The sequence below is a fragment of the Sinocyclocheilus rhinocerous genome, unplaced genomic scaffold, assembly GCF_001515625.1.
Source record: "Sinocyclocheilus rhinocerous isolate Xijiao unplaced genomic scaffold, SAMN03320098_v1.1 scaffold980, whole genome shotgun sequence".
NCBI lineage: Eukaryota > Metazoa > Chordata > Actinopteri > Cypriniformes > Cyprinidae > Sinocyclocheilus > Sinocyclocheilus rhinocerous.
Window position 1 is genome coordinate 427671 of NW_015635053.1, and position 26676 is coordinate 454346.

At 36.2% G+C, this 26676-nt stretch overlaps 4 protein-coding genes across 4 annotated transcripts in view; 1 reads left to right on the plus strand and 3 right to left on the minus strand.

Annotated features, from left to right (window-relative positions):
* Positions 1-1292: 1292 nt before the first annotated feature.
* LOC107746517 (troponin T, cardiac muscle-like) lies at positions 1293-15814 on the plus strand. Its single transcript, XM_016560756.1, has 13 exons — positions 1293-1324; positions 1600-1610; positions 6921-6971; positions 8263-8292; positions 8571-8595; positions 8705-8768; positions 10375-10491; positions 10813-10890; positions 10979-11086; positions 12001-12110; positions 12443-12533; positions 12994-13034; positions 15635-15814. The coding sequence occupies exons 1-13, from the start codon at positions 1293-1295 to the stop codon at positions 15663-15665; spliced, it is 789 nt and encodes a 262-aa protein (XP_016416242.1). The 3' UTR covers positions 15666-15814.
* Positions 15815-18957: 3143 nt separating this feature from the next.
* Positions 18958-23186, minus strand: LOC107746518 (plakophilin-2-like). Its single transcript, XM_016560757.1, has 4 exons — positions 22972-23186; positions 22698-22782; positions 20244-20335; positions 18958-20138 (listed from the first exon to the last, which is right to left on the minus strand). The coding sequence occupies exons 1-3, from the start codon at positions 23184-23186 to the stop codon at positions 20255-20257; spliced, it is 381 nt and encodes a 126-aa protein (XP_016416243.1). The 3' UTR covers positions 18958-20138; positions 20244-20254.
* Positions 23187-23672: 486 nt separating this feature from the next.
* On the minus strand, positions 23673-24940 carry LOC107746519 (plakophilin-2-like). Its single transcript, XM_016560759.1, has 2 exons — positions 24431-24940; positions 23673-23903 (listed from the first exon to the last, which is right to left on the minus strand). Exons 1-2 carry the CDS (start codon positions 24509-24511, stop codon positions 23673-23675), a joined length of 312 nt encoding a protein of 103 aa, XP_016416245.1. The 5' UTR covers positions 24512-24940.
* Positions 24531-26676, minus strand: part of LOC107746520 (plakophilin-1-like) — a 15560-nt gene continuing 13414 nt past the window's right edge. The window contains exons 3-5 of the mRNA XM_016560760.1: positions 25599-25942; positions 25158-25302; positions 24531-24548 (exon numbers count right to left, since the gene is read on the minus strand). Coding sequence (XP_016416246.1) covers positions 24531-24548; positions 25158-25302; positions 25599-25942 — 507 coding nt within the window. The remainder of the gene's footprint in view (positions 24549-25157; positions 25303-25598; positions 25943-26676) is intronic.

Below are 26676 nucleotides of genomic sequence, written 5' to 3' on the forward strand. Positions count from 1 at the left end.
ATTTTCAGTGATATGCTAGAAGAAATATTTTTTTTATGTTATATAATAATGCTTAAATGATGGAGGCTTGAAGTTACATGACTTTATGAAATTAAGAGAAAAATAGGTAGCACTTCACTTAAAGCCTTTATGTATAATGCATTATAAAAGTAGTTTTAATGCATAAATTATGCCTTGTAATTCACCTTATAATGCATTGTACAATCTCATTGTACAGTTAATACATTATAACACTTATCAATTCATTGTTACACTATATGCACCTTAAATTCAGTTATAATTATTTACGACAAGATATAATGTATTACAACGCACATTATGAATAATTATAATGCATTATACCATTTAATAACCCTTTATAATGCATTGTACATAAAGGCTTTAAGTGTTACCAGTATATATGTATATATATATATATATATTTAAATAATAACAATTAACAAAAAGGTTGTCATCAATACTATTATTATTTTACTTTTTGTGCAGATCTTTGAGCTACACATATTGAAGCATCTAGTAATCACTCAAAGCACATTAGCAACTGCATATAGAAAACTCAGAAGATCTAACAAGGCCTTACAATAGGCTTACAATAAAAAATGAAATCTCTCTTCAAAATACTGAAGTATTCAAACAACATAAGGCCTAAGTTCATATGAACCTTGAAACGGTTTTAAACCTTCCAGCATGGCTCAATCATGGAAACAAACTAAACTGCACATCTGAACGCGGTGCAGTCTCAGGCTGCTGGCGTGAGTGAGATGTGGAATGGTAAGCATGGTGCCATGAAGTGAGTCAGACCGGTCAGAGACTAACCAGTCCCTCGTGTTATCAGAGGACACCTCTAAGAGACTCATGTTGATATGGACATTAGCCATCACCATTCTCCTCACCATAACAAAGCCAGCGGCCTTTTAGGGAGTGCTAGCAAGACTGTTCTCCACTTATCTCTGAGGGTAAAAATAAACACACTGAGTGAGATGTATGACCCCCAGAAACAGCCCCAGCCCCAATCATATAAGAATCAAGAAAAGAGCCAGAGCTCGGACATTAACACAGCCTTTCTTCACACATCTCTGCTGGTATATCAGGTAAGAGTATTATGTGTTATGTAGTATATTACTGTGTATACATGTATTATGTACAGAAAAATTGATGTTTATAATTAGAATAAAAAGCAAAAAATTGAATGGAATTTTTAGAATGTTTAGAAAAACGATCAATTATGATATTGATTATTCTTTTAAATATTATTATATTATATTTTAATGTATTTTCATTACAGAGTAAAAATGTCTGACATCGAAGAAGTGGAGGAGTACGAGTAAGTGTACCAGTTCACTGCTCGATTATCATCAGTGGCAAATACTCTTACAATATTTCTTTTCTAGTAATATTACTTTGTTTAAATAAGAATACTGTGCATTAACTGTATACTATAGTGACCAGTGCTATTGGTAATTTGGATAGCATCTGCTTGTCATATATCCCACTCCTCTGATAAGTATATTTTAATCTGAGAGTTCAGGCAGCTGTTGGGAAGGTACTTGAGCTATGAGAACAATGGAAATAACAACACTATTCTGTCTTGTTCTCTAGGGAGCAGGAGGGTAAGTCTTGCATTTCGTAATATTACTTTCATATTTCCACTGTAAACAAGAAAATACTGTTTTTGTTTTAAAGTAGGTCATAAATAGTGGCCTTGCAGCTACATAGTTTTAGAAAAGTGAAGCGACCGATTATGTGGTGGTTTATGTAAAAGATACAGCATGTTTTCAACAGGGTTGTTAAAGAATTGTGTCATTACACTGATATTTGAAATAGGAGATTTTGTCCACACCTTTGTGAATTATAACAAAAATCATAAATATTCTGACATGTAAGTGCGGTTGCAAGATATGGCGACCCGTCATGTAGATTTATGAGCGTGAAAGCTGAGCTTTTCTTGTGAGTTGCAGCAGTTTTGTTCACTCTGCTTGGCAGCTTTCAACAAAACACACCCAAAAATGACACATATGGAATAAGTAGAGCAGAAAGTCCTGAAGCATCTGCATATCATCACTAACCCATTACTGTGTTTCAGTGTCGACAGATCTCCTAGCTTCCATTTTTGTGATGTGTTTTTGTTTGTTTACTTACCTAACCTGCATGGTGTGGCTTAGAGGTGCAGGAGGAGGAGCAGGAGGAGGAGCATGAGGAGGTGCAGGAGGAGGTGCAGCATGAGGAAGGTAGCTACTGCTTATCTGCTAAAGGCAAAGGGCACTAGCCATTCACTAACACTTAGATGCACTATGGTAGCATGGCAATACCATATTTTTTCAAATGTACCATGGTATTCTGTGAGTAAATAACATGGTACATGAAAATGGAAATCACTTCCAAGGTATATTTAAATTATTTAGATGTTCCAAGGTAACAACCGGTAATAGGCCTGCTTAAAGGTGCCGCCAAATTGCGTAGAAATTTCTCAGGATAAAAAGAGAAATCGGTTATTGTCTAAAAAAGTAGTAATGAATAAAGCACAGCTCACATAGAAGTTACTTTCAAACCAAGCAGCTTTCTGTTGGTCAATGCGGCAAATTCACACGGCCAATATGAAAATGAGCAAAATCCACATGGGAAACTTTTTCACCCCTATTCGAAACTCCCAATCACGCAGATTCTTATTGGAATGACTGGAGTTCGCCTGCAAATGTCTCTGAGACACAGAAAATGTTAACAGTGATAATAAACAAGAAGTTAAAGGTTAGTGAAAGTAAGGCAGAATTTTGTGGGCCAAAAAGGTCCATTGTCAAGAGTGTAAACATATATGAAGCACAGCTTACACTAACATTACTTTACATGCAGTTTTCTATTGGCCAGAGTCAAGGTCCTCGCACACAGACATTTTTGTCCGAAATTTTTGCACGTTAAAAAATACCTCACGTTGTGTCAATCACGTTTACACACTGTCTCCGAAACTTTCGACCGTCATAAAAAAAACTAATTCGGCTCGGGTTCGATTTTCTGCGTTTTTCACATCCGTAGCAAGCATTTTGACAATTCAGAGCCACCGTACAAGCGAATGCCAAAATCCAGAATGGCGTCTGACAAGTTGATCTGACACTCCCTGCGTTCCATTCGGAAGGGCTCATCCCTATGCCCTAATCCCTTCAAAGGGTTTACCCTCTTGAAGTGCCCTTCTGCGTCCTCATCACGTGCCCACACGGAGGCGCCGTCATCATGGAAAGAATCTGTGCAAAGGATCATGGGAGCCCGAAGTGTCCATCAGTTGTACCCTTCGAAAATCCTTCATACCGAAGGGCCCTTTGAAGTGGCCAGTTTTGAGCACTTCGGTTTGGAACGACCCTTCAATATGGCGGCCATGATTGTTTTCACTCCCAAGTGCCCTTCGGAGGGCGATATATCCCATTTGGAACGCACTGACTGAGTTCAAGATCGCTAAGATCTAACTCGCAGATTATGCTCAAGGTTCCAAGTAAACGTCTTAAAGGGCACCTATTATGCCCCTTTTTACAAGATGTAATATTGGTCTTGGGCATCACCAGAATGTGTCAGTGAAGTTTCAGCCCAAAATACCCAACAGATCATTTATTATAACAGCTGGAAAATGTAATTTTTGGGGTGTGTCTAAAAAAAGAGCTGTTTTGGAGTGTATCGCTTTAAATACAATTGAGCTGCATATTCCTGCCCCGTCTCCAGAACAGTGCATAGCGTATATGTCTCTCTGCATTTCATATCTACAGCAATAAACAGCCGGTAGAAGCAACATGACTGAGAGCAAGAGAACCGGTGTTTAGCCGTACATATGGGAAGCCAAATGCACTGAAAGTAGGACGAAACAGCGCGATGTTACAGAGCTCGCGCCGCGCTGGCCTGTCATCGATGCGGATCAATGGACCGAGCCTCGCGACCGCGCTACTGAACGAATCTCGCGCTACAAACGGGGCAAACTAATCTCACAAGCGCGGTGCTGATCAGTTAAAAATACTTAATGTACGCACACAAATATGGTTAAAACGCTAAGCACTATAACAACTTGACATTCACAAAGGAGTCTGGAGTGATACACGTATTTAGGTAGATTTTGAGGCGCATTACCTTGAAAAATTAAAGTAATCCACAGGATCCTCAGTAGAGCAGAGCATCGGGATTGCTTGCGAGACAGCTGGGTTTCCATCCAAAATTGCATATTTAACTTATGCGCAAAACTGGAATATCGCATATAACATTTGCGAACAAGCATCGTTTCCATCCAACAAGTCAAAGAAAACAAAATCGTCACTTCCTGATAAACTGGCACTATAAATTACTAAGAAAAGTAGGAAAATATAATAATTTTCATATATAATAAATTACTTGCGCCTCAGTGCGAGCAGACGAAACACAATGAATGCGGTCATTGCTTTCGGAGGTGGATGCTGCTGTTTGGGAACGCAGTCGTGTAAGACATTTCTGGGAGGCAATTATACAGAAATACGTTGATGACAGACTTTGCTTGTGCATTTCCGAATGACCATAACAACATTTCAGAAGCTGTGGAATGAGATCGGTCCGCTGGTTATTCAGGATATGCCGTCCCATAGCGCAAAGTCACATGACTTTTTTGATGCGCTTGGAGGAATTTATTCACAAAATGCATTTCCATCTCCCATTATTCACATCAACCGTTTTTCGCACAAATCAAAAACCACCTCAAGCGAGCGTAAAAACTTTTTTGCGAATTAAGGGATTTTTATTCGAAATTTGGCGTTTCCATCACTCGTTTCTCATGCGATACTTCAAAATGCGCATTAAAATAGGGTGATGGAAACATAGCTATTGTTGACGTTACAGCTGCTCAAGAGCGGAGAAAATGGAGGACAGTGTACAACCACTGAGGGTGGAAACTATAGCAATGCAGAGCTGTCAATCAACCCCGTGGCCCCGCCCTATGCAATGTGACGTCACACTGCATGAGAATCAAATCGGCAGGCCTAGTGAGACTGACTTGGTTTAAAGGGAATTAAAAATGAGGAGTGGGTGGATTTTTATAGGGTGGTTGTGTTCACACACTGCCAACACACATTTATGTCCAAACACCATGTAAAAGTGGATTTTGCATAATAGGTATCCTTTAAGTGTAGAGGTGATAGAGCATTTTCAGTTGTGGCCCCTAGACTATGGAATGATCTTCCTTTCTCTGTGCGCTCTTTGACCTCTCTGCAGATTTTCAAATCACGTCTTAAGACCCATTTGTACTCACAGGCATTTGATGTGGTCTTACAGGTATTTACTTATGTATTTGAATTAATTGCTATTATTGTTTTTGATCTTCTTGTACAGCACTTTGGTATACCTTCATGGTTAAGGTACTTTATAAATAAATTATTGATTGATTGATTGATTGATTGACTGAGTTCATGGAAATTAGTGATCTTCTTTTTAATATGTGACTCCAGTATCGCTAGCAAAGCATCAAACTGAACCACTGACATCCTGAAGTAAGCTTTGAATCGCATGGCTGGGATAATCCCCGCAGTTCCTTGATAAGGAGGTGGAACTCTCTTCCTCTCTACACTATCTCAGGATTGGATGGACCCAATGTTCCTCTTTCTTTTTCTCTTGACGAATGTGAAAAAACACGTACAAATATTTTGGACTCAGTGTGCAAGGACCTTCAGTGTTGCCAAGTCCTTGGTTTTCCCGTGGGTTTGGGCTAGTTTTATACTATTTCTGTGGGGTGTTGCAGGTTGAAGCGAACCTCTTCCCCCTTGGAATATTTAAACTAAGGTAGAACTCCTACAGAAATTTGATTTTGATAGCCATTTCCCCCAGAATAGTAGTTTTGAATACTACTATTTTTTAATACCGATATTCGGTACTAGTTTTGAATACCGATTGGGATGGTTTAATTACGCAGACCTGGCAACCTTGGTCAACATGGCAAATCTGTGTTGTAGGGACGTTTTTCTCCCTTATGCAAAACTCCAAACTGCACAGATTCCTATTGGATTTCATCTGCAACAGAGCAACAGTATGAGATGAGTGAAAGCTAATTTTTGTGCCCCATGAAAAAGTGTGGACTCCTACTGAAATGACTGGATTTTGCAGAAAATGAGCGAGCATATGGTATTTACCGTTGTTCAGTGAATTCCCAGTCATTTCAATAGGAATCCACACAGCTGAATTTCACATAGATTTTTGCTAATGTGATGCACCTTAATTTTTACACACAATACTACCATTTTTGCTCTGTCAAAAAAACATAACATCCACAGCAAAATCCGACAGCGCATACTAGTACTCAGAATGAGTGTTTTTGAACGAATTGGTGAAGTGAATAATTCAATGATTCATCCATAGACTCCATTCAAAAACTGAACAATGCTGCTTCCAATTCGCTTTATCATCACCAAAGCTCTTTCTATTCTTTAATGACTTACTCATAAAGTTATGAAGTAAAATGAGCAGTGTAGCAGTAATCCACATGTAGTAATATCAGATTTGAGGAAAGGAACTAACTCAAAGTATGGTATTACCTTCTGTACTACAATATTTTTAAGGGTGGTCAGACTTCAGACATGCTGACGCATTTATATCATAGACAACAGTTGTGCGGCTGGGTAGAGATGTGCGTTTTGCTGTGTGTAAGTGTGTAACCATCTGAGAGATTTGAGGTATGCTTTAATCTAACAAGCCTGCCACCAGTATCCATTGTGCCCAGGCTGGTATACGGCTCTTTTGCCCTCAGGAATTAACTCGCATCTTCCACACACACTTCTATTAGATTTTGTGTTATTCACACTTTCAACTGGATGGAATGACTAAACTCAAAGGAATCATTATGTAATTTGATGGCTAATGAAGGGAAACAATGAATCATAGTTGACTGTAATGCAAGCTAACTATACCCATCCTTCAACTTTCTCCATGTTCAGAGGCTCATGAGGAGGAAGCAGGAGGAGAGGAAGAGACCACTCAGGAACATGGTGAGTCCTGTTGGTGAGACCCTCAGTTTGACCTCAGACCCCTCCGGATCTACATCGCAAACAAACAGATCTACTCAAAAATATTCAAAAAGAGATGTTGGCCAATAAACAAATCAAAAATAATGTGAGGAGATCATGAAGAGTTCTTAAAATCAGACTGAAGTCATTTAAAGTAATCAGGTATTTCTTCAAAAATAATGGCATATTCTCTGGACTGAAAAAGAAAATATTTGCATTGAAAAATAAACACTATATGCCACTATTGTCCAAAAATCAAAACCATTTTTTCAATTATTCCAAATAAAAACTTTAGTGCCCCAATTGAACTGAAAATTTGCATTGAAATGAAAAATTTGGTATTCTGAAACAAAAGGGATTTTTAAAAAATAATTTCATCCATTTAGTCTCAAAGTTGTTTAATGTTGTAAAATGCACTAAATCAAACTCCACTAGCTTGACCTGCCATAACACTTTTAAAAACGAGTTTAAGTAAATGTTTAATTGAACGCTATGTCTACTTTATCTACTTTAAAGTAGATTTAGACAAAGATGAGTATAAGCAACATTGATCGCTGTTGGAATTTGGTGTTTGTTTTTCATTTTCAGTCATATCATCTGCCAACTGGCTCATCAAAACTGATTGGCGAGCCACAGAAATACCTTCTGCATAGGTAGAAGGATAAAGTTTGGACGGATTTTTTGACAGATAGCACTAAATCTGAGGGCAGAACCACATTGAAGTTTACTCTAAACATTTATATTTTTGTGTTTGAATTGCATTGATGAAGACCAATATCATTTAGATTTACAAATAAAACACTGTTTAAAAGTCAAAAGCTTAAAAAAAAATTCTGACATAGGTTAAAAATAGATAAGGGAGAGAATGTTCAGTAATTTTTCAAAATATCTAGAAGAAACAAATTACACCTAAATTGTATGTATTGCTTTGTTAAATATAAGTTTAATCATTTGTAAGGTACGTCATACTTTTTTACTTTTTTCCCAATAGATTCACAAAAATATATTTTTACTGTTATATAGTTACATATACATATGCATTTCTATTTTTTTCTTCTTTTCTTATTGTGTACATCTGTGTTTATCATTTAATTGAACTCACAAAACACACACATGGGATGAATCAAATATTCTGCTCTATGTATAGTCGAAGTGACGAGTGTATTTTTCCCACCATTCTTCCGTTATCAGTTTCAAATTTTGTCTCTCTGTTCTGGTACTGCCAGTGATGCCGATTACCCACTTGTAACCTCCTTTCCTTCCCTGTTTTCAGATGGTGAAGAGGAGACAGAAGATGGAGGAGGTATTTGCTCTTTATTGCACTGCAAAGACATGAAACCTGAGATTTACAGCTCTCAAGTAATTGTTTGAAACATGTAGAAACCTGTGTTACGACACACACACGTCCTTCTGGATAACTGTCTCTTCAAAGCATTAGATCATCCCCAATCCTCTTATGATAACATTCATTCCATCAGAAATAAAATCTAGTTTACGGATTTTATGACGCATTCTTCAGCATCTGTAACCTTTTAACATTATACTAACTTCTGTTGTTTATTTGTATGTTTGATTCTTCAGAAGAAGCTAAACCCAAATTCCTAAAGTAAGTTTAGATGAATAACCATTTATTGGTTTTATGTTTTTAAAGATCAACAGTACTTGGTTTCATTTCATACAGAATTTTATAACATTTAGAACATTATATTTTCCAGACCTTTTATGTTGCCGAACCTGGTGCCCCCAAAGATTCCAGATGGAGAAAGAGTTGATTTTGATGTGAGTAAAATTACCATTGCAAGACCCAGAGTGCCATGAAACTATTTTGATTTTGATAGGTCAAGATTTGTCTTTTAATAATATATATATATATTTTAGGATTCTTTGATGAATAGAAACTTCAAAAGAGCAGCATTAATCAATTTAAATCAATTTAATGTGTCATTGCCAGTGTTGGGGGTAGTAACGCATTACAAGTAATGCAAGTTACGTAATCAGATTACTTTTTTAAGTAACTAGTAAAGTAACACATTACTTTTTAATTTAGAAGGAAATATCCAAGTTAATTTTTCAAATAAGTAACTCCAGTTACTTTATTTCCCATGTCTTGACTGACAGCTCTCGTGTTGCTATGTTGAGAGAAATTGGGAGTAAGTGCAGAGGCGTTGTGTGCGCTGTGTGAATAGGAGTTGTAGACTAAATATGAACAAAAACAGATTTAGTATTCCTCAAAATGAATAACAACAATCAGGCACAAACTCAGAACATTATACAAACCTACAATAATTAAATATGTTAAATAAGGCAAATTTATGTATTTAATCCCATTTTATTAACCAATGTCTTTGCTACTGACCTTCGATGATCCAATTCAACCATGCTAAGCAAAAATGACACATTTGTGTTTCATTTTTGTTATTGCTGAATAGTGTTGAACTTTCTTCTCCTGCGTCATATTCTTCATGTGATTTGTTTGAGCTGCGCCCTCTACTGTACAGACGTGAATTTGCATTTCCTTCAGCCTGAGGCGTATTCATTTCACTTGTGTTGTGAAAAGGGCTTTTACATTTGTAAAAGAAGAACTTTTTTTATATTAAAAACAAACAAGTAAGCCCTTCCCAGATTTAAAAAGTAACGCAAAAGTAACGTAACACATTACTTTCCATAAAAAGTAACTAGTAACGTAATTAATAACTTTTTTAGGGAGTAACGCAATATTGTAATGCATTACTTTTAAAAGTAAATTTCCCCAACACTGGTCATTGCTAATAATAATACAAATCTTAGCCTAATCTTTTAAATGGTAGTATTTTCCATATAACAGTCAGGGCTACGATACTATGAAATATTAGATAAGAAAAGGTAACAAAGTAATAATAATACAATATTTTTATATTTTATAATTATTTTTTTATCATTCAGTGTTAAAAATATAAGTGTATAATTACTGTAATGTAATTATTATTATTTTATTTTTTTTGATAATTTAAAATATCTGGGGTATTTTCTAAAACAATTTTGCCTGGGCTCTGGTTAATTTTGACCCAAAGTCAGACACATTTTCTTTTCTTTTCTCTTTTTCTTTCTCACTAAAAACATGCACGACTGAGTTTGAAATATTCTCTAATGACCCATTTACTTAATTAGAGAGTATACTGACATATCTTGACAAACGAAAACATGCATTAGAAGATTTGTAGAAACCAGCAAATCTACAAAGGCATCAGAATGTTTCACTCGACCCAGACATTTTAGATGCCAGTTACTGAAACATGAGCTTTTGATTTATGCTTTTGTCTACCTGACACATTTGCACATTTTGTTGCACATCAACGGTCTCAACTCTCAAATCTCAATCTCAAAGGTCAAATGCTTTTCCCCCCAGGACATCCATCGCAAGCGTATGGAGAAGGACCTGAATGAGCTCCAGACGCTGATTGAAGCTCACTTTGAAAGCCGTAAGAAGGAGGAGGAGGAATTCATCAGTCTTAAAGAGAGGATTGTAAGTCAGCAATGTTGTCCTACATTATAGCTGCTTATTACTATGTAAAGCTACTAACCAAAAATGAATTATTTCCTAAAGACAAAAACAGAGAAATGACAAATATGCGGTCATTATGGCAAATATGTGAACCAGAGTGAAAACATTCCAGCAGGTCTATTAGTGATCAGTTCAAGCCTGAATGAGCCTCAAAAGGACTCAACAGACAAGCGTCAAATCAATCAGCTCTGTCATTTTGCAGAATAAACGCCCCCATGAGCTCTTGTTGAGTGATCTCTCACTGAAACTGTCATTAGAGTTTTAATGTGAGTGATGCTGCAGGAGAAACGGCGCTCCGAGCGAGCAGAGCAGCAGAGGATCCGCAGCGAGCGCGAGAGGGAACGACAGAAGCGTCTGGAGGTGAGTGCAAACATTTCCTCTAACCTCACACTGATGGACACAAACTGGTACTAGCTCTGCAAATCCTTTCCTGTTTTCAAATGTTCAGGAAGAAAGAGCTCGCAAGGAGGAAGAGGAAGCCAAAAAGAGAGCGGAGGACGATGCCAAGAAGAAGAAGACGCTCACCAGTCTGCACTTCGGTGGTTACATGCAGAAGGTCAGAGCTGAGAGATGAGAGACTATGATAAAGACCTACTGAGTTCCAAAAATGTTTAGTGAGAGAAATCTGAACAATATTTACAAAAATGGCCATGTCAGAGATGAAGATTCAACTAATATATAGTTTAATCATGACAACTCTCTGAACATTTTAGCATGGTGATGGATATGACAATGTTAATGCATTTGGTCTTGGCGGAACAGATCTAATGCTGTTAAGAAACATGATGAAACATGAAAAAAGTGTATCACAGTTTCCACAAAAATATTAAGCAACACTTAACAAATACAGAGTTCTGGCATGAAACTCTAGATGGCGCAGTCCGATAGGTCTAACTCAATCTGACCTAATGACATCATTATCACATGGCACCGCTGATTGGTTCTCTCCTGTATCGGTAGCCAATGATCTTACTGCTCAACATTCAAATATATGACTAGTGCTTGCCGTAGCAGTTTGATTCCGAAACCCTCCACCTTCCCCAGCTCCACCTGTATAGATCTGCTACGAGGTGATTCATGTATGCTATATGGGGGTTATTTCATATATGGTATATGTGCAGCAGCAATATTTCTTACATGCTCACAGCAGCATGTTGTGGATGTATTGGCAGTAGCAAGTCTCGGTACTTGCTCTGCCGCAGCAGCAGCGTAGCAGATCTATTCCGCCAAGACCAAATACATTAACATTGTCATGTATATTACCATGCCAATCCCTCCGAGAGGTGTTATGACAGAACTACTTTTGTCATTGCTAATAATTTTTTTAAGCAGGAAATCAGCAAATTAGAATGATTTGCATTTTAAAACATACTGACACTTTAACATGGTTAAACAGAAATTCATCATCAATATCAATATGTTTTATTAAAATACTTTGTCAATACTGTTCTCTATAATTTTGTTTTGCAGATAGAAAGACGGTGTGGAAAGAAACAGACTGAGAGAGAGAAGAAGAAGAAGATTCTTAGCGATCGGCGCAAACCTTTGGACACTGACAATGCCAGCGACTCTGCTCTCAGGTTTGAAGAGTCTTTCTACAAATGCAACTAATTAATATGCCACAACAGTTCAAGCAGTACAATTTTACCACAGTTAAAAAGATGCTCAATGCAGAAATGAATATTCTGCCATTTTATTCACTTATTTGTTGTTCCAAACCTGTATGGCTTTCATTCTATGGAAAACAAAAGAAGATATTTTGAAGAATGTTTGCAACAAAACTATTTCGGCTTCCATTGGCTTCTTTTACCACTCCTTAACTTCTGTAATTGTATTCCATTGAGTACAAATACAAATAGCAATTAAGAAGATTTAATAAAAATAACACTACTTTCTCTTTCTTTTTTACCAGGGTGAAAGCAAAGGAACTGTGGAGTTGGATGTGTCAACTAGAAGCAGAGAAGTTTGAGTTACAGTACCAGTTTACCCATCAGAAATATGAGGTAAGCTGAAGAGTTTTACTAGAACCCACAGAGTCAATGAAATCAGAAATGAGCCGTTTTGGTTTTAATGTGTACAAATCAACACTTCATGTTATATAAATGCAATATCTTGGTCCTTTCTGGCTGGTTGGTTAATATTAAGCGATAGTCAATTGAGGCTACTATTGTCAGCATTGCAGTCTTACAGTTTAGGCAGTAAATAATATAAGTTTACAGCATCATTTTATGTAAGTAAAATGAGTTGCGAATACCATTTCATGTGGACTTAAAATGATATAATAGAAAAGCATTCTTATTCACTTGAATCTAATGTCTTCCTGGATCTAATTATGCGGAAACAAAATGAAAGTAATGTTCAGAGTTTGCACAAATAACTCAATCATCACATCTGCATTATCCTGAGAGATGAGATGTTATCCGGTGAGATGTTTAGTGTTTGTGATTGTGGATCTCTCTACAGATCAATGTCCTGAGGAACAGAGTCAGTGATCACCAGAAAACGTGAGTTCATCTGTGTCTGTCCAACCCAGTTTCATTAAAAAAAAAGCTATTTTCGTATGAATTCACCCAGTATGATTCGTAAGACAAAAAAACATCAAAAATACACAAACACCCCTAAATTTACCCGTCATTAGGTATGTCTACATGCACTAATTTTTGTCAACCATAATGAATTCAATGTGATTTCAGATTCTGAGAATTCTGTCCGAAAACTCTTAAATGTTGCAGTCCGATTCACATATTCAGCACACACACAGTTTCTAGTTGCTATTTTTGCCTTGATGACATAATTTCCTGTATAAATTATAACAAAAGTTTGCTGAATATTCAATGTAATGTTTATGCACAGTGCAAATATTATTAAGACCCCAAAATCTCAGCAAACAAAAAAAAATTTTCAGCCAAAATAGCTTTCATAATTTTCTTTTGTTTTGACTGTGCTAGTGTCTATTTCACACACACAATGTAAATAAACTACAACAATAGTTTGGCAAGTGTTTGTCGCACCTTTCAATCTGATTGAAATGTATTTTGGATTGAGCTCAATGGCTTGATTGAGACATTTACAAGAAGGCTTTTCAGTCCAACTGAACCATCAATCTAATTATAAATTGATTATTTGGGTGCATATAAATATAGCTATTGTGGCATAAGCAGATTATATAAAAACGTATGCATGAGATCATACAGACTCATATGAATAATCCACCAACTCACCAAAATGTAAAATAGTTGTTGAATTTCATTACTAAATACTGAGATTTATTATTATGCATCATCTACTCATCATCAAATCTGCATGCAGATGAATAAACTTGGCACTCAGAAGATTGGCAAGTTGGTGATTGCTGTCCACTGAGCTGGATCTGGCATTATTTTGCTTTAACACATACCTGCCATATTCTCTCAAGGTTTGGTATATTGCCTTTTTTTTAACCTGATACTTCCCGGAGGGCTTTCTCATTCAAACAAAACAAACTCTGACTCATCCGCTCCTGCCTCAGGCGTGGAACATAGACACAGGGGCGTTGCACAAGATCCCGGGCCCTATGCATAGGCAGTCCTGATGGGCCCCCATGCCCCCCCCATACTATTTTATAGACACACAAGTCTTTGTGAATGCATGTCAGAGTGACAGTCCTGTCAGCTGGCAGCGCTGCTTCTGTGGCAGAAAACGTTTGCGAGAGCCAACCTTTGCTTTGGGTTGCAATCTGCTGCTGCAAAGTCAGCATTTACCTGTGCATATCCAGAATCAGCGTGATTACTTAGCAGAGATAGAAGATCAGTTCCAGATAGAAGACCAGTTTACTTAAAGGGGTCATATGATGTTGCTAAAAAGAACATTATTTGGTGTATTTGGTGTAATGAAATGTGTTTATGCAGTTTAAGGTTCAAAAAACACATTATTTTCCACATACTGTACATTATTGTTTCTCCTTATTTCCTAAGCGACCAGCACGAATCAGCTCTAGGCATGACAAAGCAAAATCGTCCTCTTTTGGAAGGCCAAACAAAGTAGTTTCGCTTTCACAACAAAACACACAGACCCCTTTAAGTCATTGTTGTCCACTTACATTTTAAAAAGCACTCTGGCCAAATGTAAAGGTGCATTCAGGAGTTTTTTTTTCAGCTAGTGTTAGCTTTTACCACAATGGTGCTATAGATGCTATCAGCATGACTGCCCTGAGTTATGTAAATTACAGTTACGTAAGTTTTAGAGAGCGGTTTACACAATAATTAATTCCCTTACCTGTCTAAATGCACAAACAAGCAACTTGAGCGCTACTACTCAGGATTTTCTCCATCATTCAATCTTTCCTCCTTGTGTATGACTTACCAATGTTTACACTCGTTTTTTTTAAAAATTTTTTACGTTATCGGTCTTTCTGGCTTTTCTCTGCTGGTAAATTGCGATAATAAGCGTTCACGGTCTAATTTTTGCGCTACGACATGCTACTAGCATATGTACAGAGTATGGAAGGTGGACGGGGACAAAACCCTTTAAACAGAAATGGTGAAATATAACCGTGTCAACTCAGTTTGGCTGTGTCAGTGCATCAAAAAGCACAGCAGCCAATCAAATTGCTGTATTTGAGACTGCATTTGCATATGCGACATGGTGATACGTTGGGATATATGTATATTTTCTTCAATGTTCAGTGAAACACCAACGATGACATCATGATGATGAGGTGACACACATCATATTTAATTAAAACACTTTTTACAGAGTATATTATGAGTACAGTCTTCATCTCATTCTACACAATACAGATGACTCTTAACAAAAACATAGTGTATTTCTTAATGTGCGACCTTTCTAAATTAGCACCAAACTTCTGAATGCACCTTTGAGTGAAAAAATTACTATTTAATCTAAGATATATGTGTGCTATGTATTTATTTATTTTATTTTATTTATTGCTTATCAGATGACTATTGTGGCTATATAGCTTAGCAATACGTAATGATAAACTCTTGCATGTTTTGTCGGTTTTGATGTCATGCTAGTGCACTCCTAAATTTGACATAAAAACAAATCATGGTTTAGAGCTGTAAGGTAAACTAAAAGCTCTTGGCTATTATTTTCTCTTCTACAGGACAAAGACCAAGAGAGGCCTCAGGAAGTGAATGCTGTGCTGAAAGAAGACTCGACTCCTCACAAACCCACAGAGATCATGAAGAGACTGTCCTGGAGAGCTGTGTATAGTATTCTGATGCTTTTAGTTAGTCCTCACTGAATAAACACTGTAGATTTTGATTGAACAACTAAACAAAAAGAATAAAAAAAAGAAAGAAAATGAAGCAGAAAAAGTGATTTTATTAACTTGTGTACAGAACCGTTCAAAAGTTTAAAGTCAGAAAGAAACTAACGCTTTTATTCAGCAAGGATGCACTAAATTGATCAAAAGTGACGGTAAAGACATTTATAATGTTACAAAAGATTTATATTGCAAATGGTGTTCTTTTGAACTTTTTATTCATCAAATAATCTTAAAATATACAGTATATCGAGATTTCCACAAAACAGCACAACAGTTTTCAACACTGATGTAAAAAAAATAAAATAAAAATTGAGCAGGAAATCAGCATATTACAATGATTTCTGAACGATTGTGTGACACTGAAGACTGGAGTAATGATGCTGAAAATTCAGCTGTGCATCAAGGAATAAATGACATTTTAAAATATATTCAAATAGAAAACTAAGCTTCTTGTCTTCCCTGCCACTCCAACTCTACAGCATGATTTCACCATCCGGCTATAGGCTCTGGATTCAGAACTGTAATTCTCAAGTCAAAGTACTGACTTGAATATGTGTGTGAGTGAAATAAGATATTTAATGAGATATAAGGTAGGCAGGACTTGATTTTATCCATCAGCAGTTGATTGGATGGTAAAAAGTGGGATGTTACATCTCCATATGGAGCCAGAACGAATGCAAATCTGCTAAAACAATGGCCATGTTCAGAACCACTCACCACTCCATCACATGAGCTTCATGCTGCACGTTCAATTCAGTAAGTGGTGCCCAATTATCTTAAACAGAAAAAACGTGTTTGAATTTTAAATCTTCATGTAAACGCACTACATACTTAACTATAATTACACCTAAGAAAGAAAGGTATTCGTGCCCAGTATAAAGGTAATACACATCTTCATATGATGCACAATAACACACACCCAGCTGCTCTGTTAATGTCCCCTCAGGCCTTTCTGTAGTTTCAGGGTCAAAGAGGTCAGGAGATTCTCATCTTAAATGATTTGCATATTAACATCTGGCACAGGAACATATACAACTCTCACTGTTCTGCTATTCACGTTCACTATTTGCTTGAGCAAGGGCCCGTCTGAAACAAAAGTCAGCGTCAAATATAAAAGTAATATTTGCACAAAACAATGATTCCACTAATCATGAGTAGAACATGTTCAACGCAGCACCAAATAGGACCTTTGATATCCCTTACCAAAAAGTAGTATACTTCAAGTTTATTTTAGTAAGTATACTTAAGTACGCACAGATGTCATTTTTGGTGGATTTGCAGTCCAGTTTTTAAGCTCTCCAATATTGTGACGGGAACTGTGATAATTGCACTGTGGAATGTGTGTGACTCGTAAAAGCGTCTCCTGGCTCGTCGCCCGCCGTTTCTACTCTAGGGTGGAGATCTTGGGTAAACATAAAACAAGCAGATCAATTAATACAACTGCTTTCTTGAGAAGTGATAAATGTCTGCTTTCTGATGGGGAAAAGACTTTCCATAATCTGTCTGTTCAATGAAGACATATGTTTGAGGTTTAATGCCAACTATATTTTGGCCTCTAAATAAATCACAAAAAGGAAAGTCTAACATGCCATATTTCTCATAATGACTGATTTGCGGTGAACACTGGATGAGAGGGTTTTTCCTCCTCAATAAATCTTCTTTCATATTCACGCACACTGTAAATGTATATATTGCTTATACTGTAAATAACTGACAAATTATTATAAATATCACAAATGCAATACATTTATATCTAACATGCACGGTAAAAGCAACACACCATAACGCATTTCTTGTTGAATCACACTTTTATTTGTTGTTATTTTTATGCAAGATTAAAATGCACATTTTGGTCATGTAGATGCAAAATGCAATTTTACACAGCCACATTTAATATTTTAGTACAAAAATATGATTTATTATTATTTTCTTTTTGTTTGTTAATTTTCTGTTAGTCTTTTCTATTTTGCTTTTTGACAACATAATAAAATGGGAAAATTCTATACATTTTCCCACAAGCTTAGACACATTTGAAACACATTCCAGCCAAACAAACATCAAATAAAAATAATCCTCACAAAATACAATATCACAGCAAACAGCACACAGAAAAGGCAAGTTTGTTTTTTGTCAATCAAACATATTATATTACTGTATATCTAGAAAACAATTCATTTTGCATTTACTGCTCTAAGCAGCCGACTGACAAAACAAAAATAGCATTTCATTTTTCAAAATATAGCAATATTTCATCATTATATTAAATATCATCATTAAATTCCGAAAAATTATTCCCCATTTCAAGTGAATGCATCTAGCATTAAATCTCTTAAAATGCAACCATACCCAAAAGTCCAAAAACATCTTTACACTGCCAAGAAGGAACATAAGCCACATCTAAAGCTGCATATATACCACTCAACTGCGCTTAGTCCTTTTCATATAATGTGTTTACAGTAGAATTATGTGTGGCTAACAATGTAAAACAGAAACAACAGATATTGCCATTAGAACTTTAAAGTTTAAGATGGTTCTTCTGATTCTACAGTAGGTGAGAACTGAATTTAACAGCGTTCAGTCCACCTAAAGCAACTCTATGTAACTTTTGGCGCTGTAGCGGTTAATAAACAGAACTGCACACATCCCGCGGAAGAACATTCTAACCGGAGCTACTTCTCTAAGTTTATGTCTATGGCGATTCACGGTATGTGTTACTCCGTAGCGGTGACGACCCGACACTTCTCTAAATGTCTATGGCGATTCACGGTATGTGTTACTCCGTAGCGGTGACGACCCGACCAGGCTACAATAGTCCAAATATAAGTACTTATTATAAGTGTACCGTAGTGATTTGGGATAAGACAAAACGGCGGTTTGGAAGATGAATTCATTATGTACTCGTTCATTATACACATTTAGCAATTTTTGAACACAGAAAAGTTACATAGTGCTGCTTTAAGTTGAAGGCAACTAGGGATGGGCGATACCCCTTATTTTGTTTTCGATACGATACTGATATTTTTCAAGGCAGTATCGTCGATATCGATACCGATTCGATACTTCTGCACTAAACTTTTAAATTATGAAATTTATTAAATTATTAAATTACTAAGAGTAAAATGGGTAATGAAAACGATATTTTTTGTTTGAGTATCGATACTTTCGATACTCGCGTCAGTATCGATATATCGATACTTCGGATCGATACGCCCATCCCTAAAGGCAACACATCAAGAGCTGCGAATGCAACCGAAAGTTCATTAAGTTCTAATCCAACAGGCATTCCAATGATGAATCACTCTTGTTTTCATCTAGATTTTTTCAAATCAAATCAACAATGACGTTTCAAAATCTTACTTTTCATCCAACTTACTTTTAATTAGTATTAACATTGTTTCGATGTTTTTCTTTCGACTGACATTATTTCAATCACATTTCATCACTGACGGTTTATAAAAGTGTTTGTTGGTTGTCATTCCTAACTCTACCTCAGAACAACTTAAGTGGACATCGAGAAGAAATAAAGTGGTGCATTTATACTGAAGGTTTTTACTAACTGCGACGTAAGAGCATGTTTAGAAACCGACAACTATTCAGGCCTCATTGCACCAAAATGCAAAAGCTTTATCCAACATGTATTATGATCCCAAATATACAGCACAGGAGGACAGGGGAAGGAAAGCAGCAGAAGAAGAGTGGATTTATTACTCTGCAGGACCAGTAGTGCAAGTTTGTCAAGCATAAGTGTACAAACTCATTCCCATGATAGATATATGCATATCTGTGTATTAGGCACTAAACAGGCCTGTACTAGCAGTACAGCAGCCGCATCAGCCGGTAATCCCGGGATCTGACCAGAAAAACTGATGGAGGATTGATTATTCCTCCATCAGTGGATTTCAAGTTTAAAAACGATAGAAAAGCGCCATTAAAATATCATACAAACCATCCAAATGACTTGTGTGCTAAATTCCAGATCAGTCCAATTCATGAACGAATCAGTCGCAGTCTTGTGAACCACTGAAGAGATATGAAAGGATATTTACTTTTGGTACATTTTTGGTCTGTTCTTCAAATAAAGCATCTGGAATATAGCATCACACAAACCCTTTATCATATTTTAAGGGTCTTTTTTTTTGCCATTTTAGCCCTCAGAAGAAGAACATTTGGGTTTAGAATGACAGTGAGAGTGTCCTTAAACAATGTTTTTTTTTTCGCAAAAAATTTGCAGGAATCCCATTAAATCTACAATATGTACCGCATATACCCATAATGTCCTGCAATATATGAAAGCAGGACAGTTCTCTGAAACTCTGTGGCTTCCTGCAGCACTGCAAAACTGAAATAAAAAAAATATATATATTAAGTAAAAGCATGAAAAGTATCAGAATCCAGGCAATAAAAATAAATAAAATGAAGTAAAAGCAAGTGTCTTTCCACTCACTTGCACATCTCTCAGTGTCCATTCATGCGTGTTGCTTCCTCGTACGCTGAAGCAGTGATGGCATTTATAAACGTGTCCTTGTTCATCCCTTGCTACAAAAGAATAAATATAAAAATATAAATGGAGTATCGTTGTCCTTTCAAAACGACACACATCACCATCACAATTATCAGTGTGAAAGCTCTCAGAACCAAATGCATGTGGTGGTTTTGCACTGAATCACTGCTCATCACGTGTTTACACATGCCTGTCTGAGCTCCTGAGGTTCAGCAGCCGGAGCTGAACGCTTCACTACTCATCGACCGAACGATCAAAAACAACAACAACAACAACTACATAAACTGTTTGTAATATTCCTGCTGTCAATAGGTTAAAAATTTCAAAATGGCATCAACGACATGAAATGCTTAAATGTGTGATTCGCATTAAATCACAATCAATCACATATATCAATATTTGCTGAAACAAATAACTCCAATGAAAATCATTCAAAAGACATTATTGTGGTAGACAAAATCCACACCTAATATATTATTATAATTATATTTGATAAAGCTACCGCCAGACCTGAAGATCGGCCGAATGGATCCGAAAACTCAACTGTTTAACTCTAGGGGAGCTGGAAAATGAGCCTATTTTCAAAAATAGTGGAGTGTTCCATTAATATAATTTAATACAATTCTAATATAAACCTAATAATATATACTAACATTATATTATTATAAATTATTATTCTCCTGTTATTACAAATAACTATAAATGCAAATTTCTGCATCACAACATTAGAATTTACAGTATGACAAATGGATATTCATTTTTAGATTTGTTAAATATTACATTTCACAGTGTTATTAAATTATTAAGGTTTTTAAAGATTACATTTAAATAAGAACTAGATGACAACAAAGGTCATTTAAAAGTAAAAATCAGGGAAATGAGCAAATCCAATATCAATTCATAGTTATATATTGATACATTTAAAAATCTCTAATATCAGCTGATAGCACATATGGTGCATGAGTCCACACTGTAAATCAGCACATATGTCTGATGTGTAATATACTGGTATGTGTGTTTTGGACCAATGGGATGTCAGTGTGGGCGGAGCTATACAACCTCATGCTACTGAAATACAAACAAATGATAAAATGACCTGCTTCTCAAGGCTGCTAAAGAAAAAACTCAGATTAACATGGATCAGACCTAAAGCCTAAAGATCTATATCAGCTTTATGTGATCAACATGCCCTTTTAAACAAGCAGAGAGAAAGAACTCGTCTCCCTGGATTCCTGTCTTATCTTGAACCTCTTCCAGGGTTGGGTGGAGTACATGTCAGGGCCTGGAAGTGTGTGTGTGTGTGAAGACTATTCATGCAAGTGAGTGAGAGTCTTATTTGATGTGTAAACTACAGACAGAAAGATTGATCACAGCCTGGGGATTTCCTTTTACCTCAAAGCAGGAAAAAAATCTAAGAAAAAGTGAACACACCCTACCACACCCTGCTTTCTCTGCTTTCTTACAACCAGATGTTGCTTCCTTTTTCTTTGCCCTCCCATCATAAATCCTTTCAGAATGAGGAAATATTTGTGAAAATATACCTTCGCTCTTCCTCTGAAATCATTAACAGCATCTTGTGATTAACCACTCTGAACAAACGTTTCTTAGGTATGTTGTTTCATCCTAACAGTGCAGTTCCAATGACAAAATGTGCTTGTATTTGTGAGATGCTTTATGTAATGAATGTCAGTTTTCAAATGCTGTCATGCAATTGAACAGGCGAATCTTACAAATCTGCCGAGAACATTGGAGTACCAAAATCAAAAGTACTACGAAGTTTTTTCCTACACAGTAAAAATTCAGCATTTTCAAAAATATCTCTTTATGATAACTTTACAAACACAATAGGATGCGTGTATATATAATTTTTTTTTTTTTTTTTTGGACAACGATGCCCGTTGAGGAAGGAAAATGAAAAAAATTTTACAATGAAATGCAAAAAACTTAGATCAAATTAAAAAGGCGAATCTTACAAATCTGCCGAGAACATTGGAGTACCAAAATCAAAAGTACTACGAAGTTTTTTCCTACACAGTAAAAATTCAGCATTTTCAAAAATATCTCTTTATGATAACTTTACAAACACAATAGGATGCGTGTATATATAATTTTTTTTTTTTTTTTGGACAACGATGCCAGTTGAGGAAGTAAAATGAAAATAATTTTACAATGCAATGCAAAAATCTTAGATCAGATTAACAGGTAAAAAATAAATAAATACAAATATATAATCTGCATTTATATATAAAATTATAAGTGCCCTAAATTTTCTTTAATTTACTAATATTTTTATCTTTTTTTTTTGAACCATTAAAAGACTTTCAAAGCTGTGCCTCTATTGCACTGATCGGGAAAGGCTTTACTGCCTGTGTGTAGTTTGAGGCAGGACAGTCTTACCTTTTTCAGCACATACTGGATGTCTTTTTGTCCCCACATACTCCAGAGAAGAACTCCAGCAGATTTTCTGGCTGTGTCAAATAATCTGCGAAACAGAGATTCTCAGCAGGGTATCTGCTAATACATATCAAATTCCTACAGAGTAACTGTCATATATGGGTGGCTATCACAAAACTTGTCATTTGTTGATTTCTTTCCCTCTAAACTTCAACCATGAGCTTGCTAATGCCATAGTTTCACTTTTATACGCGCATTTTTCTTTGGAAATACTTACACATTTGAGCTCAGCATGCTCAGAGAGTCGACGAGTTTGGTGTTGATACTCTTCTTGCCAGTGTCGGGCTCTGCCAGCATGAGTGTGTTCATCACACGGCACGCTGTAGCGATGGTGCTGTCAGACTTAACCATGTTCGGCGTCACAGCCGACAGAACAGCACTGACGTTGGGAAGAATTTCCTTGGCTGTCGTTGACAAAAACATCATGGACATCAGGGATCAATGAACTGATGCAATGTTCAAGCAAAGTACAGCACACTGTGTATGACAATATTTCATTTTGTATGATCCTTGTTGACCTGCAATATTTTTTTTCACTGGAGGAGGAATACATAAGCAACTGGCCTCAAAATTCATTACTTTTTCTTGTATATATAATTACTATTGCATACATAATATGATCATTTTTAATATATGTAATAATTTAATAAATATTAAAATGAATGAATGAATGAATAAAAGAAAATAAATTGTATATTTGTTGTACACATAATATATATATATATATATATGCTTAATATTTTTCTGGAACTGCATGTATTTAAAATATATCTTTTGGTTGAAAACGTTTCAAAAGACACTTTTCAAAGCTCCAGGAGCGTAATATTTCTCATGATGTGTTCCACAGAATACAGAAAGTCATATGCATTTGGAATATAATAATGAGAGTTTTATTTTTAGGCTAACTTATCTTTTAAGTCAAGTCAGCATCTCATGACCAGCATCCAAAACATCCTGCATGCTAGTCGTTTTATCAGCAACAGCTCGTACCTTTTGGGTCTTGGTGCTCTTGGGGCTGAAGAGGCTCTTTTTGTTAGTGTTCTCATTCGGTTTCTCATCAAGAACAGAGAACTGTTTGAAGTGATCTGGAGCCTCTTTCTCTAGCTGGTAACTCAAGTTATGAAGTATGCAGACACAGTTTTCCACCGACTGCTCCCACATCAACAAAATAAACAGAACCAGGACACAGAAGTCACTTTCAGCTTGTTGAACTACAGTTTTTGGCATTATATTTGAGTATTCTGGTAGAAATTAAAACTCTATGGGCCAGATTTACTAAATAGGGCAAATTAGTGTTAGAGCACAATTCCATAAAAGTAATTTATTAAATCCTGACAGTACTATCTTAACGCCAAAAGACAGTTTGCACTGGCACAAGCTGTTAGTAAATCTGGCTCTATGAATTAAAAATTATTTAATAATAGGTTAAAATAATAAAAAATAAAGTAATAATTACAGTTTGTGTAATTTTACACCCTTCTTTTAATAAACAAGTTTAGTTAGTCACCTTATTTCCATCTTACAATATCATTTTACACATTTATTAATTTCAGAGCAAATCAGTTTTAGAGAACCTTGTGCATTCTAGCATTAGGGCATCTGCTTCAGTGTCCACATATTTTTCAATGTAGTGTAAGAGCTTGGAGATCATGCAGCAAAAATGAAAGCATGATAACCTTGTCATCTGGATCGTCTCTTTGCATTTGAGTCTGAACGTAGGACATGAGAGAGTCGATAAGTCTTGGGCAGCTCCTCATCGATCTCCTCTCCTGCTCACTAGCACAGCTGAGGTTTCTGCGAGAGTACAACCAGAACTTAACATTAAAACAGACATTAATTTTGCACAGTCACACAATGATTACATATATGCCAATCTGTGGTGTAACAGTCCTTTTTCTGTCCAACCCAAGTATGTCAACATCTTGTGATCTGCCGCCGATAACAAACAAGTTAGGCAATTAATTATGCAACGCTGGTATGAAAACTTGCATGAAACAACATGACAGCTCCGAGAAATCTGCTGATGATGAGCACGGATGAATTATAAAGCATCGGTCAGGTGGTTTAGTGTTTCAAGTCATTGCCCGTGTGAGGGATTATTGGGTGTTAAAGATGCCATCATTTGATAAATAGAGTGTGACTATATTTCACTTGTTCTTGCCAAAAAAAAACCCCACTGAAGCTAAAAACAGCCATATCGGCACAATAGGCCACCATGCAAGAAAGTGAATGTGGAAATTCACACCACTGTAGATAGATAGATAGATAGATAGATTTGAGAGCTTAATCAAATTTCAAAATAATTGATGGTTTTTATGATATGGCTCTTTCTAGAATCACCCAACGTGCAATGATGCAGCAGAAGGCAGGTTTAACTCTGACTGAAATCTTTAGTTTGCTGACCTCTTGCTTGGCTCTGTCTTCAGTGAAGGTCTGGTGCTGTATGAATGAAGCTCCACACAGCTGATGGCTGATGTCTGAGTGTGACAGATACTCCACTGCCTCCTGCAGAGTGATGTTAGGAATAGATCCCTCGGCACCACTCGCACTGAACAATGTTTAAGAAACAAGTAACAGACACACAAATATAGCTTTGACAAACTACTGTATGACAAAAACATAGAAGAACAAAAGACTGTAAAATGTAAATGTGTATTTGCTAAAAGTAAATTTTTTAAAAGCGCACTAGCATATAGAAGATGCAAGGTATCTGTAAAATGAATGTTTAGAACAAAAAAACAATGTTTCTGTGAAGCATAACAGATAATGCGCTTTTACATACTACTATTAGCACATAACATATGCAAACTACATTAAGATGCAGCCAAGATGCAGCACACTCACCGCAGCGCTTCTGATTTGTTCTTGGTAGTGGTGACTTTCGTAATTGTCTGTGATTGGCTGAGGGAAGGTTTGATGCTTGCGATCTGTGATTGGCTGGTGCTGGCAGGCAGGTTATTCTCCTGGAGTCTCATGGATTGTCCAGTCGCTCGGTTATATCGCACAGTAGAAGACCTCGTCTTGGACTGCTGGGTAATTGTGCCGCCTGCCTTATTCAAGGCTGGGTCGCTGCCACCGCGTCTCATTCCATTGGACTGAGACTGTGCATTCCAGTTCATCTGAGACTCCCACTGGCTGTTCTGGGTCTGTCTTCTCACCGTGTTGCGCACTGACAAGCTGCGACCAGTCTGGGCAAATAAAAAGCAATGATGAATAAAGCGCTAATGGATTAAGAAAAATCATGAATAAGATAAAGTAATATTTATTATCAGTATCAGTATGCATACAACTTCAGCTAAATCAGAAAATAATTATGAATTGACCCTTAGTTTCAACAACAACATTTTTAAAATAGAAATGTGAAGTTTGTTGTGGAAGCTTCTTTCCGTCACAGAATAAAAATATTTAAAAAGTTAATTCATTTTAACTTTCTCACAATTTCGAGTGTATATCTCACAAATCTGACGTTTGTCTCACAATTTGCGATTTTATATCTCATAATTCAAACTTTTTTTCTCCGAATTAAGTTTATATATCACAAATTAGACTTTTGTCTGAGAATTGCGAGTTTATATCTCACAAATCTGACATTTGTCTCAGAATTTTAATTTTATCTCACAGTTCAGACTTTATCATATTTGTGTTTATATCTTGCAATTCAGACTTTTTTTCTAAGAATGATGCGTTTATATCTTGTAATTCAGATTTTTTTCAGAATTGTGACTTTATATCTTGGAATTGTGAGTTATTGTGAGATGTAAACATCCAATTGCAAGAAAAAAAGCATGAATTGTGAGATAAAAAGTTGCAATTACCTTTTTTATATTTTTTTTATTCCGTGGCAGAAATAAGCTTCTATAGAAATACAGCGCTGTGAAAAGGTTTTTGCCCCCTTTCTGTTTTTTTTTTTTTTTTAAAACTT